The sequence below is a fragment of the Phoxinus phoxinus genome, assembly GCF_949152265.1.
Source record: "Phoxinus phoxinus genome assembly, chromosome: 21".
NCBI lineage: Eukaryota > Metazoa > Chordata > Actinopteri > Cypriniformes > Leuciscidae > Phoxinus > Phoxinus phoxinus.
Genome location: NC_136896.1, coordinates 11,271,670 through 11,285,035, shown reverse-complemented (window position 1 = coordinate 11,285,035; position 13,366 = coordinate 11,271,670). Strand labels below are relative to the sequence as shown.

Below are 13,366 nucleotides of genomic sequence, written 5' to 3'. Positions count from 1 at the left end.
CTTTCTGTAACAATACACTAAAATGTGTAAAATGTAAAAAACTTGACAAAAACATGAAGAAATCACAATATTGTTAGTGTACTCATGGTTGTAGCGACCATTAATTTGGGATGGGCATATACCCTCACTTTTAGAAGTAGCACTTTTAAAAATTTTCAAACTTGCATTCAGATCTGCCTCATTTACAACTCCCACTTTCTACCATCCAATCAATTCCTGATTAACAAAATCAAGTCCTGCCCTACTTTTTTTTTCCTTTTTGAGAAGCCATTTCACAATTTCCAACTCATGCTGACTTTAACACTGCATAGTGGTTATATGACAGTCCACAGCCCTCTGAATCACATAGTATTTGAGTACCACTAAAAAAATGACAATTACTTCACCCTTTGACATTACTTATTTAGAGTTTCATGGGACTGTGTGACCTATTTATTTTGTGCCTTATATAGATGTGGGTCATGTGGTTACTCTCTGATGTTCTGGTTTTGGTTTGAATCGTAATGGACAGAACGCAGTACTGACAAGCTATCAGAGAGGGAGAGAGAGAGAGAGAGAGAGAGAGAGAGAGAGAGAGAGAGAGGGGGGGGGGGGTGGATTAGTGAAAATGATGTACTGAAGAGGAAGGAGGATAAATAGATCCATAGGCGGGGGATGGCAAACGATAGGAATAGAACAGTGTGGTGAGCTGGAGAATTGGACAGGTATCTTATAAATAGCCTCCTTTGTTTAAAACATGGCTCTTTTTTTTTACATTTTGGAATGATTGATTATATAATGTCAAATGTAGGGTAAGATGGGCCATGATGCCCCCACCATCACTAGTATTTTTTTTGTCTGTTAACAATACATCTGAACATTTATTGAGTAGCTGGGTTCTCATTAATCTTGACTTTAGCTGAACTGCAATATTTGTGAGATTTTTTTCAATCTGAATAGTTTTGAGGTTAAATGATCCAATGTTTTGTTATTGGATAACATCTTTGAATTTATTTTGATTTGTACGGCATATGTACACACACACACACACACACACACACACACACACACACACACACACACACACACACACACACACACACACACACACACACACTTCAAACATTATTTATCATGTAGCATTTTAATATAAAAAACATTGAAAAATGACAAATTAGGGATTACTTCTGCAGTTACTAAATATCCAAGTTTAAATACGGCAGAATTTGTCTTTATCTGCTTATTGAACTGTGAAACAAAATGGTGACTGTATAACAATAGTTTAATCAGTGAAGTCTATTTTCTTTTTCCTTCCATTTCTAATCGTTGTGTTAATGCTTCATTTCTCACGGAATGGGCTGCCATCCTTCCTTCCCGCGGGCCACTCCATGGCCTGAACCACTTCAATGGCAGGAAGTCAGAGGCAGTCTGCAGACAGCTCTGGTACAAGCCTGACCTATTTAAATCCTGTCAAAGCAGCCGGACCTGTCTCTCAGTTTCCTGCTCAGTGAGGGTCCACAGGTTTTCTGAAGCCCAGCACTGAATACCAGCGCACACACACAATCAATCAGTCGATCCCAGATTAAACAGATCTCAGATCTGTGATCTGCTCATGAGGCCTTAAGTCTCCCATGATACAACGGCCCATTTATGCACTTCAAATATCTTCATCGTGACATAGGATAATGACTCACGGCAAATCGTAGCCTGGGTAGAGATTTTGCCCTCATTATCATGACAGAGCCTTCATGAAAATGAAGGCCGAACCAGGGCCTAGTAAATTAGAGCGTGTATTGGACAGCAACTTAGTATAATAAATACATTCATTTGGAGTGTCATGTACTGTTGAACTATACATAGCCTATAAAGACTTCAGATGCAAAAGCCTCTAAGTGCCATGAAATTTTCTTCTAAAATTTGCATTTTTATCAAGGTCGTATATTTAAGTTTAGTAATTTCACTTTAATGACAATTAATAAGTAATTTTCATTGCCATTAAAGTGAAATAACTGAATATAAACATACAAGCTTGATAAAAATGATCATTCTAGAAGAAAATTTCAGATGGCACTTAGAGGCTTTTGCATCTGAAGTCTTCATATATTCTCTGGTTTAATTTTACAACATCCAGCATGACTCTTTATATACATAATATGATTCACAAAGATTGCACAAAATAGGCAAGTCTATAGGAGAGACTGGGGCTAGTTGATGAAATGATGAAAATGCACGTTTTCTCTAGCTGTGGTTTTGTGTTGTGCTTTGAACTAATTTTAATTTTTTATTCGTTCAAGAGAACAGAAAATTACACTTGCATACATTCAGGCAATTGACAACAATATATATAAGGCAAAATTTTACGCAAATTTTTTGTTTAGGGATAAGTTAGTAATATGTAGTTGATAATATAATATCAAAATAATGAGTGAATTTATAACACAACATGACACAATAAAAGTTAACTGTGAGTTGAACTAATTGTACACCGTTGCTTGCAGATCAGCATAAAGTTTGTTTTGTTTTGTTCGTATACAATTAGATTAATAGACCTCACAGCAAATAATACATTGGTAAACATACATTTTTCTGTATTATGAATGTGAAGGCAAACGGATAAATGTATAGTTGACGCCACATAAAAATGTGGAGAATATTTTTACCAGAATAAAGATATCCCTAAAGAAACCCATGGTTTGGCATCATACTAATACCAATGAAGTAAATATTGTGCACTGTAAAATAATATTTTCATGATTTGTTATCACAACTTTTTATCTTTTGTCAAATCAACTTCGATAACTAAGATACCATACTATTTTGAGTTTGTGTTTATTAAACCATTCTTCTTCATTGTATTAACTTACATCTTTAATCACAACAAACTCAAAATTTTAAGGCAACAAGGTAACTTGCTTTTTTAAGTTAATCCAACATTCTTTTTACTGTGTGTCAATGTGCTAGTAAAACATCATCTTAATGACATCATAAAGACAGTCCTAAATTACTAACCTAATACAATACTGCCACCTAGAGGTGATAGCTTCCTTGCAACATCTTCATCTTCAAGATTAAGTCACATAAATACTAAAATATATATAGGCAACCCCAGAGGCAATAAAAGTGTCAAACATTTGTACAGTCATTAAAACAAAAACATTCTTCAAAGGTATTTACATTTATTAAAGAAGGAACTGCAAGGAGGTAAATACAGTACAATATAGTGTCAACCTGGTGCATCACATTTTAGGCACTTAGCATAAAAAAATAAACTTGTCTCTCGGATCCTAATAAAAACCTGGGTGACATGGGCATTACAACAACAAGGAAGGACATTTTTTGCCTCAGGACAAACATTATTTGGTTGACAGATGTCTAAGTGAGGACTATATTTTTGCTCATTCATGGCGTGACATTACTTGTTTCAAGCTGGGAGATTTGAGCTGAATATTAGTTGACTGTTATGGTTTGCATAAACAATTCCACTACTTCACATGTATAACAGTGATTGTCATGTCACAAAGAGGGTGACATACATACTGAGTGAATATTGAAAATAAAACTTTATATGCCAACAACATAGTTCTCATGTGTTAAAAACAGTTAACGGACCAAACACGGGAAAGTAAAGCTTCAGAGAAATCGCTGATTTATGACAACTATAATACACTGAACACTCGCTACTTAAATCATGGATGGATTACTACCTCTCTGCCATCAAAGCTTCATTCAAGCACAATGGACAAAGAATGATTAATGGACACAGACAAATTAAAACATCTGTCCTAACAATTACAGAGATCTTTAAAGAGAGCGTGTCAAATCACAGCACTTGTGAAGCGTTTATCTACATTTAAAGAGAACTTATATAAGAGAAACTCAAAAATTAGCAGATTGACAGATCAATTCAAAAGCACCATTGAGTCCACTGTATCACATCTGGACAGTGTTAACTGGGTTGACATAAAAACAAGTTTCATCAAATGTCTAGCAAAGCATGCTTTAAATGCAAAGGATATATGAATGTTATAACAAAACAAAAAAAACTGTTCATATGGGACAGAAACCCATATTTAAAAAAAGCTTGATATTGGAGCTATCAATGAGAAAATAGTGTCTCAAAAATAGTTTAAAGTTAGTCTTAACTTCTGTTTTTATAGTTAACAAATCAGTTGAAAGCAAAAAATCAATGTAGTTTAGCACAAATGAATGGTCAATCTTAATCTTTGAACTCTGCTAAGCACACAAAAATCTTACAAATGTGGACTTTACCATGAAATGAAAAAGACCTTGTTAAAACTTTGAGGCAGAATGAGGCACTCAAGTATCACAGAAAATGAAAATACAGTTAGTGTTTAGTTGGCTATTTGAGGTTTGTTGGCTTGCATCTCAATACATCATGTTTTATCTTTTTTTTTAGTAAAGCATAATAGTACATTTACAGGTGCATTTCTTCATTTCTAATAAGTGAAAGGACAACAAAAAGCACCAAAGCCATAACTAACAGATGTAGGTTCAGAATATATTTTCAGAAAAAACATTCAAACTATTAAAAAAGTCCATTATTGCTACTGAAGGGACACCGGGTCTGATTTGATGTAAGGAAGGTAGATACAAAACTGACCCTAAGAAACAACATGAGAACAAAAACAATGTATTAATGGCAAACCATCTCACAGGACATAATTTCAAAATTCCACAGGAACCAGTTGGGCTTGTTTTTAGGCAATATTCTAAAATAATACTTAATGGAAGAGTTCATCCTAAAATGAAAATTACCATTTACTCACCCTCATGTCATTCCAAAGCTGTATGACTTTTTCTTCTGTGGAACACACAAAACTTTCTGAAGAATGTTTTTCCAGGTTTTGCCCGTGCAATGAAAATCAATGGGGTCCAAAACAACATTAAACTACACTGACTTCCTTGTATGAAAACAAAACAAAAAAACAAAACAAATAAAAAACATATTTTGTGTTCCACAGGACAAAGTCATAAAGGTTTGGAACGAAATGTGGGTGAAAAATAAATTTAAATTTTCTGGGGACCTATCCCTTTAAAATTTGCAGATGCATTTTGAACTTTTCACAATATCTAAGTCCCAAAGGACATAAATGGGAAAATAATATGGTTCAATGATGTAGGAAGTAGGACATATGTAGCCAACTTAAACTGTACTTAAAATGGTACATCATGTTTAAAACTACAATTGTACACAGCTTCAGAATGAAAGATAATTACTTCTTTATAAACTGGACCATTCACTTATTCAAAGACTATGGAATTACCTGAGAAATTGGTTCAATTGTCTGCATTAAAAAATGTATATAAGAGACAGCACCATCTTATACCAGTGATCTTCCTGCTTGCACCATAAACATACAGTGTGTCCAGTTTTCACAGTTCCATTCTATACATACTCGAGGGTTTCAAATTAAATATACAAGGGTGAAGATTATTTACATACAAACTTGTTTCAGGTACCAAACGCTTCTCTATTACACTATACCCTTTAAAAGCTTCTGGAGAAAAATCTATGGAAAAATAATATCGACAGGTTAACTGTATCTTACTGTACTATAAAAAAAAAAAAAAGATTACACAAAAAGAAATCTGTTTTCTACAACGTAGGATGGCATTTGGCCCAATCCAGGGGCTCTGCAGTTGCATTAGAACATCTTATTCCAGTCTCTTGTTGCCTCCATTAGATGCCGTTGACCATGGCCAATCCAGTCCTCCTGGTTGTTGAAAACTCGGCCACAAAACCAGCAACAAAATGTAGACTGCTGCTCTGAACCAGCAGATGAGGACCTCACCACCTCATACTTATTTCTGCTAGTCTTTTTTAACTTTAGTTTTAGTATGAATCTCTCTTGAACAGTACCTCCTACTGGCCTTGATCTTTCACTCCCATTGCCATTGGAAGCATTCTGCTTTGAAAGTGTATTTGGAGACTGAGAGAGGGCTTTAACTGTACTTTGGGACAGTCCCACCTTGAGAACTTCACCTTTGTATTTGTTCACTGACCTCATGATGCTAGAAACTTCAGGAATATCTGCATCTGGGTGGTTCAGAACAACCACAGGCTGGTTTCGACGGGGACATTTGATTTCTTGAAGTGGACTAAAGGGACAGAGCCTTAGCATTCTCATGACATCTTTCGCAACAGGCTCCCAAATTGAGGTAGCATCTTTCTCAGACGACTTGCTTGAGATTCTCCTCATTTTGGAGGAGCCCTCCAGCATTTCCTCAAACAAAGCCCTTCGCCTCCGTTTCCTTTGGCTTCGTGGACGGATGGAACAGGGAACAAGTGGCAACTTTTGTAATGCTACATCATGATCAGCCCTGCATTTGTTTTGAACATTGGATTGGGGTAAAATATGTTTAAGCTGGGATGCTGGGATGAGTTTATGAGTATAACCTTGGGAATTAGTAGAGGTTTTCAGACCTGCCGACACATTGGTTAAAGATTTATTTGAGGACATTAACAAGCAAGGGGACTGTAAAGAGCTTGTGGCAAGGTATACCGACTTTTTGGCTGTGGTGTATGGTGCAGTGGAGAGAAATCTGGTGCCGTTGGGACCTCTAACTATCTTAAGGAATACCCTGTTTTTACCCGCCTCATTTACTTGATTGCCCTGGTTCAAAGCTTTCCCGTCTGAATTGTTCAAAAGTATACCCGACTTAGCTGGAGAAATGTATCTAACTAAGTAAGCTTGCCTCCCAGACTGCAAGGGACTGGTTTTATCTGCTGAATTCACAGGCATGGCCAATACAGGACGAGTTGCAAGCACAGTCTTAGAACTTGGACCATTTGACTCACTACTAACAGGGAGTGATCTCTGAACTAAATAACAAGTCTGTGGCACATTGGTCGCCTGTTCTCCAGATGAGGACTTGACAGCACCTGAAAAAAGAAGAGATGCTTTAAGAGCTGCAGCATTGACGAAATAGCGGTTTCCACTGCCGCTCGGTGCCATTTGGATAGACGCTTGACCTTTAGTTTCCAGACTTGAACCTTGTGCAGACATGCCAATTCTGCCTCCATTTAAAGTCAGAGCTATTCCCTTAGTCTTGCTGGCTGTCTCAATCCCAGGTTTCACATAGGACACATTAATTTTGGGAGAACTGGACTTAGTAATCAGCTTGAACCCAGCTCCACTTTTCAGCTGAACTGGCACAGCATATGGAGTGTCTGTAGTTTGAAGGAACATCTGCTGTTTTCCTTCAGGTGTTTGCAAAATCCGAAGTGTTGTTTTGGTCGGCCTAACAGTTTCTTGACCTGTACCTGAAGACCTCATTCTTTCTTTCTCAAGTTGTTGGCTGATAATGGCGTCCGAGTGCTTTTCAAGTATCTTTCCCAAAACAGCTGCACTAGTCAAGCTTGCCGCTGTGTTCTCGCTTGCAATTGTGACGCCTTCCGGTTTCTTCTCTGATGAGGATGAACAAGCCGTTTCTTCTACTTTTTCTGGAAGCACAGGAATGAGTGAATCATCAACAGTAGCTATGCACTCATCGACCTCAATATCACTATCTGACACTCGCTCTAATGCTTTCTCTCCACTTTCAGAGAGAGGACTACTCTTATTAGCCACTCCCTTGCCATCTTCTTCTACTGGAAGAGGAGGAGATGCCGGCAGAGTTAAGCTCCAGTCCCCAAAATCCTCCTCGCACTCTTCTTCCTCTAGCCCCAGCGGTAAGTCTTCCTCAGGCTGGAATGAATCGGGAGAGCTCCCGAGGGAATCTTTAGAATAATTGTGGAAACTAAAGACCTCTTGACTTGGGGAATTGAGTAAGTTATTTTCAACCTCTGTGTTACAATCTTTGGCATCAGGTGATGCACCTTTACTAGTTTCATTTTGTGAGTTTGCCTCAGTGCTTTTGTTTTTAGTTACTTCAGAGAACTTTCCAACTACACTGTCTGAAGCTTTGGTCTCACTTGAGTCAGAAGGAGCATTTGGGTAAAACTGAGAGGTCTCTCCAACTTTTGCGTTAAAAGTCTTAATGTCAGTCACCTCACAAAATGTGGTCACAACTTTGTGAAAATTAGAATCCTGCCCATCTGCAGCCACTGAATCAATTATGTTTTTTTCCACAGAACGTTTAATAGGGCAGCTCCGTTCAATGTTATTCTTACATGGTTTACCACCTTTTGAACTGAATCGAGGTTTCTGGATAAGAGATTCTTCTGACAGCACAGAAAATGTTGCATCTGTTGTTTTTATATTTGGAAGTTTAGATTGCAGGATATCAACGTGTGTGAACTTGTCATCTACAGACATTTCAGGATCAGATTTTGAATTGGAAGAGTCACAGGAAGGTTGTGTGGTTTCATCAGCAGATAATCCTGAGGGTTGATCCATAACTGAAGCTAATGCTGTAGCCTCATATTCAGATGGGTTTACTTGAGTAATTTGCAAATCAGGAAGTGTAGTCTCAGAACCAGCAGAGGAAAGCTCTGATTTTGAAACAGGAGGTGTGGCGGCTGGATTTGCTGTCTGGATATCATCAATGTAGCTTTTTTCACTTGAACAGAGGAAAGATACCTCATGAAGATGCGGGAATGAACTCCCACTTGATTGGCGGCATTGACACAGAGAAAGTGCTACATCTTTTGATGCTGTAGACTGTATTTTAACACCATGTGAGACTTCAGTATCCTCATTATTAACCTGCCATGCATTATTTGCTATCTTAAAGCTAACTTTGTGCTCCTCTGTCAGGGGGAGATGGTTGCCAATGTGATTTTCAACTTCCGGTGACTCTTCTTTTATTGAAGACGGCTCATTTGATTCTCCAGACTCTAAACTGAGGAGAGATCCTATGCTTGGTGAGGATGAAGAGCAGGGGCTGCTGGTTGTTTTATCTTCATCATCACCAATGTGTGAATCAGAAACCTCATTTTCAGTGGAGTCCTCTGGTTTTGTCGGTATGACTTTTAGAACTAAATGCTTTTTACCATCTACTATCTTAAAGCCTATGACTTTAGTGGTACAGTTTGGTGGAATAGATATTTTATTTTTCACCATAAGTACAGTCAGTCCATTGTTGTTGGTTGAATTCAAAAGTCCTGGGCTAATCTCATGCTCTTGTAACTTTGGTTGTGGCATTGTTGATGGAATAAGGTGCAAAGTTTGTGGCTCACTTTGTACGGGAGACTTTGTCCATTTATTATTCTCTTTTTTAACCCCAACAGCTCTTTCAAGAAACTGCTGGGTTTCCTCCAAGGTTTTTTCAGGATTAAACAGCCTACCATTATGATCGAGCAGACCTACACCAGGGAGCGAGTTAAGTTTTGACATCCACTGCGATTCTCTGGATCCTCCACCTGGAGGAGACTTCTTAAGCAACAGTTTTAGTCCAGTTGAATTAACTCCAGAATTGTCTTCATTTGCTCTCCTCTTGTTCATCTCCTCACCATGTGCCACTGTAAGATGTTTGTTCAGGTACTCTCTGCGAGCTGCACTATAGCCACACATCTGACAAGAGAAAGGAAAAGTCACTGAATGCACCAAGTTATGCTTCTGAAGCTCTCCTTGTGTGGGGCTACTATGTGGGCATTTCACACATTTGTGATTACGTTCGTTGTGACGATGGATGTGCTGAACAAAGGTTCCTGCATCTCTGGTGGAAAACTCACACTTTTTACAGCGAAACTGTCCATTACGGCTGTGGCAGTTGGTAAAGTGCCTGGTGAGCAAAAGAAGTGAATACTGCACCCCATCGTTGCAAATCTCGCACGTGACCAAAGTGTTTCTATGTCCAATGCGATGTCGCTGAAGAGATGAGAATTCATTGGTGACAAAAGAGCAAAGATCACAAGGATAAGTTGGAAGGGTTCCTTTGTGTGATCCTTGAAAATGCTTCAGCAAGTCGTTAGGGCTGTAAGTGGTGTCATCTTTGCATTCAGAGCAACAAAAACTCAGTATTTTTCCAGAGAAGATTGCGCCCTGCTGCATCTTACATGGAGTCTTTCCAGAAGCTTTGCCATCTATGTGAAGATTATCAGTGGCTGACTCCTCAGGGTGCGTTTCATCTTGGTCACACTGTTCGTTACAAGAGGCTGTCTCGGGAAGCTGATGTGCCAATTCAAGTGGCAAAGTGTGGTCCAGTAAGGTGTCATCATCCTGGCTCTGGTCATGGCTTTCAGGAGGATCATCTGATGCGGTCAGGTCAACCTCCATGCTTTATAATATAGGATCCTGCAATATTTGGAAAAGAAAAAACAAAACAAAAACATTATTATATTGTAATAAGTGAATAATACCACTGTACAGTTAATGTTTTACAGCATTTAAGAAAAATTACCTCTATTAAATACATCTTGTAAGAGCTACTATGCTTTAATTTACAATTTAATCAAACATATATACAATATGTTGAGTATAAATGAATTACAGAAATACAGTAGTCAACATTTAAAGTGGAAAGTTGAAAAGTTAATCAAAGTTGTCCTAAGACAAGAACAGGTATTGTTCAAAATGCATGGATAACTTTGATGAAAGGTTTTGATCCACTTCAAATGTTTACTGTAATTTAAATTACACTAAAGGTCTTTTTTTTCCACAAAATGACTTACTATAGACTACATATTCTCTCTAGTGCAGTCTATAATACTAGTATTTGTTTAAAAATGACAGATAACATCTTCTTGCCTTTCATGCTTGTTGTTGTTTTAGTTTGTTTAAAGAAAGCAGAACAGAAAACATTTCAATGTCATTCACCGCGATTCCCTGCATCTGGAAAGACTGGTTGTCACATTATAGCCTTTAACAGCCAAATGATGTACTGCAGAAAGAAATATGAAAAACTTGTATGTATTCATGAATGTTGCAAAAATGTAATCATTAGGAGCCCAGATGGAGTTAGTTTTCATTTTCCGTGGCAATCATGCAGAATATTATCCAGGAAAAAAAATTATATAGGCTACACCACTTAGAATCTCATCAAATATGCCCAACACTATCTGATAAATATACAGATAAGGGGCATGGGATGCGAAGAATTTTTAGAATATTGGTTGTTCAAAGTCTGTGAAAATCTGCAGAGCATTTAGCAAATTTCCATATGGACCTACCCATCACAACTTTTATCTGTGTTTAAGAGATGATCACAACAGCATACTATCATATACACTAATTAGTATACACTAATTAGGCTACTACAACCGTTGTCTACTCTGCTTTGCCATTAACCAATTTAATCCCACTGGTAACATCAGTCAATTGTCTAAAAAGAGATGTATTTTACACAGTTGTCAAAAATTAAAATGCAGACTGTCTTGATTTCATGTAACTATTTTTTACATGGCTGGTGTAAATTGTCTTATGACAACAGTTTAATTCTAGTTTGCACCTCTGAAAAATTAGAGTCTGTGTCAGTTACATAAACACAAGCATGTAAAACACGTCATGATGTATGCAAGACACATATTTAAACAATCTATTAAATTAAATTTTAAGATTTTTCTGGCACATAAAAATAGAATCACAATGTAAACATGCCAGTTGGGGAAAACCCAAAAAACAAATTTTTAAAACAATTCAATAACATTCAATGTTTAAAAACAACTGATTGATACACGATATAGAATTTTAGATTTCAAAATTGTTACATCAAATGAAAAGTAAAAATTAATTTGTTCTTTGATTATTTTTCCACACAATTGCTTGATAGTTAAAAAAAACTGTCATCTCTTGGATCATAATAACCAACTGAGCAATCAGACTCCCTGGCTATAATTGTGACCAGCATTACTAACTTGTACAAAACTTTAGAAAATGCAGGGAAATGTTCATTTCACTGGGCTATCTGGCGAGCTGGGAGAACACTCTGGAATTAAATGGATTAATGTATGATAACCTCCAAACTAGTTTACAACCAAGATGCGAGTGATACATGCATCATTTCATTAGTAAACTCTCTTGTTAAGTGTAAACTTCATCAGCATGATCGTATCTCATACCCATATCCGTTCACATCTTTGTAACAGACAGCGTTGATTTATCTTTTCTCATTTTTCACATATTGCTATTAGCCAAACTTTTCATCAAAATTTCATTACTTTACAATCTTTCTACAGATGCGCAAACAAACTTTTTAAAAACATGATACAAAACCAGCAACACCTTAACAACAAAGTGCTGCATCTGCGTCAGAATTTTTTTAAATTAAGTTTACATTCACCAACTTTGTGCAACGCGGACACGCACAATGCACAGCCAACTAAAGGAAGTGCCATGTCAATCGACTCAACACGACAATTATGGCCGTGCATTTCTGGATGCACACCGACTATCCCGCTACTCTCTTAGCGAACAAATCTACAAATGTCAAAGTCATAAGCTCATAAGCCATGTTATTTATCCACATCAACAAAAATAAAGCAACTCGCCCCCACCCACGCTGGATGTAATCATACGATTAAAAACACAAAGAAGTCAACGTAAAAGCGCACTACTCAAAAAAAGTCACAGTTATATTGAAATTAAATGTTATTGTGTCTCAATTAAAACCGCTGTTTAAAATAGGCGCAGTTTAGAGAAATTTACCTCTCTTTTCTCTTTAGACTGGCAGGTCGGTGACGGCAGCCATGACAGTTCCATCCGGGTTCCGCTGCCTTCAATGCGCGTGAGGCAGGAACTCAGAGCGGATGAATATGGATTACCTGAAACACTCATTAGGTCGCCTTTACAAACATGTATTTGTGTTTAAACCTCAAAGCAAATTCTCTAAATGGAATACAAATTTCCTTTGGTTAATTGATGAATATAACTTGTTGTTTTAATTAAAATCCACGTAGGTTTCGGTCTGTTTCAGATGCAGTTTTGTCCATCTATGAAAGTGGCCGTGCATACTGCTGTTTTGTAGACTCTAGGGACGCCATGACTCACTCTAAATCATGGAGCGCCATCTTGACCTACAATATCATTACTCTGATAGATAGTAGTGTTTACTATGTTCTAAATACTGGCCCACTAAAATGTGCAAATAGATGTAAGAATCATATTGTGCTACTGCGATGATAATAATGATGATCCTTTTCCTGGGTAGTTATGCATTTATGTAACAAGTGATCCTAGGCTATATCAGGGTAACCATAATTTCAAATATAAATAAAATAATAAATGACATATTACTGCAATGAAAGTTAATAAAATGTTCAAGTTGTTTTCAAAATGTTTTCAAGCTGTTTTTTTTATTCCAAGTTGTTTAAACAACAGTGATTGATTGAAAAATCTGGCAAACATTGTTCTCATATTGCAACTTAAGGCTTATTAGATACATTTACATTTATTTGCTAAACAAATGACAAATTGTTATAACATTGTTAATGCAGTTTTATTTAGAAAGCTTTTACATTTTGTTCTACAACTACCGATATTATGTG

The 13,366-nt window shown here is 37.1% G+C and overlaps 1 protein-coding gene across 1 annotated transcript; it reads right to left on the bottom strand.

The window, feature by feature from the left end:
• Nucleotides 1-3,146: 3,146 nt before the first annotated feature.
• LOC306990015 (zinc finger protein 518A) lies at nucleotides 3,147-12,815 on the bottom strand. Its single transcript, XM_079596222.1, has 2 exons — nucleotides 12,528-12,815; nucleotides 3,147-10,178 (listed from the first exon to the last, which is right to left on the bottom strand). Exon 2 carries the CDS (start codon nucleotides 10,158-10,160, stop codon nucleotides 5,646-5,648), a length of 4,515 nt encoding a protein of 1,504 aa, XP_079452348.1. The 5' UTR covers nucleotides 10,161-10,178; nucleotides 12,528-12,815; the 3' UTR covers nucleotides 3,147-5,645.
• Between the last annotated feature and the right edge of the window lie 551 nt (nucleotides 12,816-13,366).